The 2,708-nt window shown below is 48.7% G+C and overlaps 1 protein-coding gene across 2 annotated transcripts in view; it reads right to left on the bottom strand.

The window, feature by feature from the left end:
- The window catches only part of RBPMS2 (RNA binding protein with multiple splicing 2), a 53,419-nt gene that overhangs the window by 17,673 nt on the left and 33,038 nt on the right, over positions 1-2,708 (bottom strand). For both annotated transcript variants that reach the window (XM_019504552.1, XM_019504553.1), the window contains exons 5-6: positions 2,185-2,335; positions 1,530-1,678 (exon numbers count right to left, since the gene is read on the bottom strand). In XM_019504552.1, coding sequence (XP_019360097.1) covers positions 1,530-1,678; positions 2,185-2,335 — 300 coding nt within the window. The remainder of the gene's footprint in view (positions 1-1,529; positions 1,679-2,184; positions 2,336-2,708) is intronic.

Below are 2,708 nucleotides of genomic sequence, written 5' to 3'. Positions count from 1 at the left end.
GGGGGGGGAGTTAAAACTAAAATTAAAAAAGGTAACTTCCCTATCCCCCACCCTCCCCATAATATGGGAACAGAGCAGAATGAGTGCGCACCTCAGTAGTGTTCCAAAATCCCTGGAATTCAAAGGTTTTGTAACCATCTAAAATTAAGCACTACAGTCTGTCCTTAAATGAAGGATGTACTTTCAAATTTAAGATTCCATTTTAGTGTAGCTTTGTCTTGGCATTTAGAAGCCAAGTTCTCTTCAAGTTACAAGCAAGAGCCCATAGAGAATGCTGCTGCTTCCAAGCTTGGGCAACAAGTTGGCATTTCCCCTCCTTTTACAGAAAGATTTATTACTAGGTCAGAGGAGCAGGAGGGCAGTGGAGATTTGCAGACCTCTTACAGCAAAGCCAGAAGCAGGGTTGCAAGTCTTGCTCCAACACAACCTATTAAAAGCTAGCAAGCCCGGCATGCAAAGGGCAGCTGACCTTCTTTATCAGCAGCTCTAGACTGTAAAGGCTCCTTCCATGCTCTTAAGTCAGTTCCCTTGCAGTGCTTCCTTTGGGCACAGCAGAACAAAGAGAGGGAGCAGAGCCATGAGAAGCCCCTCAGGTATCAACACCCAAGCAATTATGGGGCCATGGGATGTTCAAGAACAACCAACCCATCATCTACCAGTGACTAGCTCCCTCAATCCAAGTCACTTCTCCCCACAAGCCACTGGCTTCCAGGGAAAAACAAAAATAAATAAAAAACACTACTGCATGCAGTGTCACACTTCCATAGGAAGTCTATACTAACCAACTCATGTGGGGCCCACATGACATGCATCTGGTACCAGTTTTAGCCTACATGTAGCTGAAATGTTGTAGATAAAATGTTAGTGAGAAGCTACAGGGAAAGTTTGAAGAGCATCATTCAAGATGAACCTAAACTCCTGAAGTACCAAGTTCAACTGAAAATGGATTTAAGACAAAAAAATCCCTCTGAACACAAAAAATAAATGGATTTTTGTTTGGGCAGAACACTTCAGTCAACAGGAGAAGTCCTCCTTTCAGTGTGGAAGAAGGAGCAGCCTTCACTGTGGAGCTGGAAGATAAACCTCTTATGCAGACGTTCCAGATCAGACATACACCTACAGAAGCTGGGTTCTGCTGGACTAAGCCCTGTGCCCAAATCAGCTAAGTTCCAAGTAGTCTTTCCCCAGCTGTCTGCAATGCAGGCCAGACCTACAGTGCCAGAAGTTAGTAGACATTTACTGCACCCTGAGCAGGGGACCTCAGGTCATCCATTTACTAAGCAGCTGGCACTTTGGGGTGGGGGCTCCCTCCAGGACCCATGGAAGAAACTCCAGACTGCTGTTTATTTACAGCAGGAAATATACTTTGCTCTGGAGACAGTTCAAGGTGCAAGACAGCACAGGTTTCACCATGGGTCAAACCAGTCATGCAGAGATCCAAGTGAACAAGCTGCACTCAGAGTTAGTGTCTCCAAAAGGGAGTGAGGTGGCAGCTTCCCCCAGGAGCAGAGAGGCTCAGCATGACTCACCTGAGCATGAAGGGCAGCAGCAGCAGCGGCAGCAGCTGGGTATGTGAAGGCAGCATGGGGGATGGCAGGGGTTAGTTCTGTGGTGTACAGTGGATAGGGAGCCCATGCCTCTGGAGATGCTGGGATCAGAGCTGCTCCAGTCAGGTCATCTAACAAAAATATATAAAAAGAAACATTTCAGCTGTCCTGTCCAATGGCCAAAGCCAAGCCAGCCAGGACACTGACGCTGAGCTTTGGACTCCACGTTGCTTGGATTTCCGGGCTTCTCAAAAGAGAAATAGGCACAGCCTCAGATGTCGGGACCTGTAGTGCAATTGCTCTGCTGGCCTCCCTTTTCCACCCACTCTGAATAACCAACTCCTGCCCAGAGTCGGTGCAGGCCTCCATCCCAAGGCACTGCAAGTGAAGGAACTTAGGAAGGCATCCACCTCTGCCTCCATTTCAGTGTTCTCCTAGCAGCTAGGCAACACAGACATGCCCAAGGGCAGGCTTGTCCTAGGCCAGGACTTTGCCTGGACTCTAGGGGAACAGGCAATCTCCAATGCAGTGGCAATAAGTCTAGTGGCTTTGGGGCCTCTCTGGAGCGCTTTCTGGGATGGGGAAGGTTGAGGGAAGGGGAGCCAGCCTGAGCAAGGACTCCTCAACAGCTACTTACAAGGGTCCCGTGCGATGAAGTGCGCGCCCAGGGCAGGGTGGATGTTGGTGGGATTTGGTGTGGCCATCAGCTTGCTCTTTGCCATCTTAGTGTTGGCTTTAGCAAACTCTAACCGCAAGGTCTGGGGGTTCTCTGGGTCGAAGCGGATACCCTGCAGAAGAACAAGGCGTCTCACAATGAAATCAATCATCGCTATCCATTTTCTGAATTCTGGTATACATCTGTGCTTATTCATACCACGCCCCCCCCAATAATATCAAGTCCCATTCTGCTGTGGTCTGTAGGGACACACCAAGTGTACTGGCTGTCTCACTTCTGAGGAAACACTAGAGCAAATGCAGATCTCAGGCCTCCAACATGCCTGCAGGACACCCAGCCTCAACACTGGAAAGTTTGCACCTTCCTCAGACAGCTAAATAGCTAAAATGTTAAACAGCACAGAGTTGGAAGCAAGCCAAGCTCAGTTTTATCTCTGGAGCAGTGGGCATATGTAAGTGGCCTTTAGCTTGGCATAAGGCTATGCT

Source organism: Gavialis gangeticus, unplaced genomic scaffold (genome assembly GCF_001723915.1).
Source record: "Gavialis gangeticus isolate Ggan-Ray unplaced genomic scaffold, GavGan_comp1, whole genome shotgun sequence".
NCBI lineage: Eukaryota > Metazoa > Chordata > Crocodylia > Gavialidae > Gavialis > Gavialis gangeticus.
Note: the sequence above shows the minus strand (reverse complement) of the source record. Positions and strands in the feature narration are given on the sequence as shown.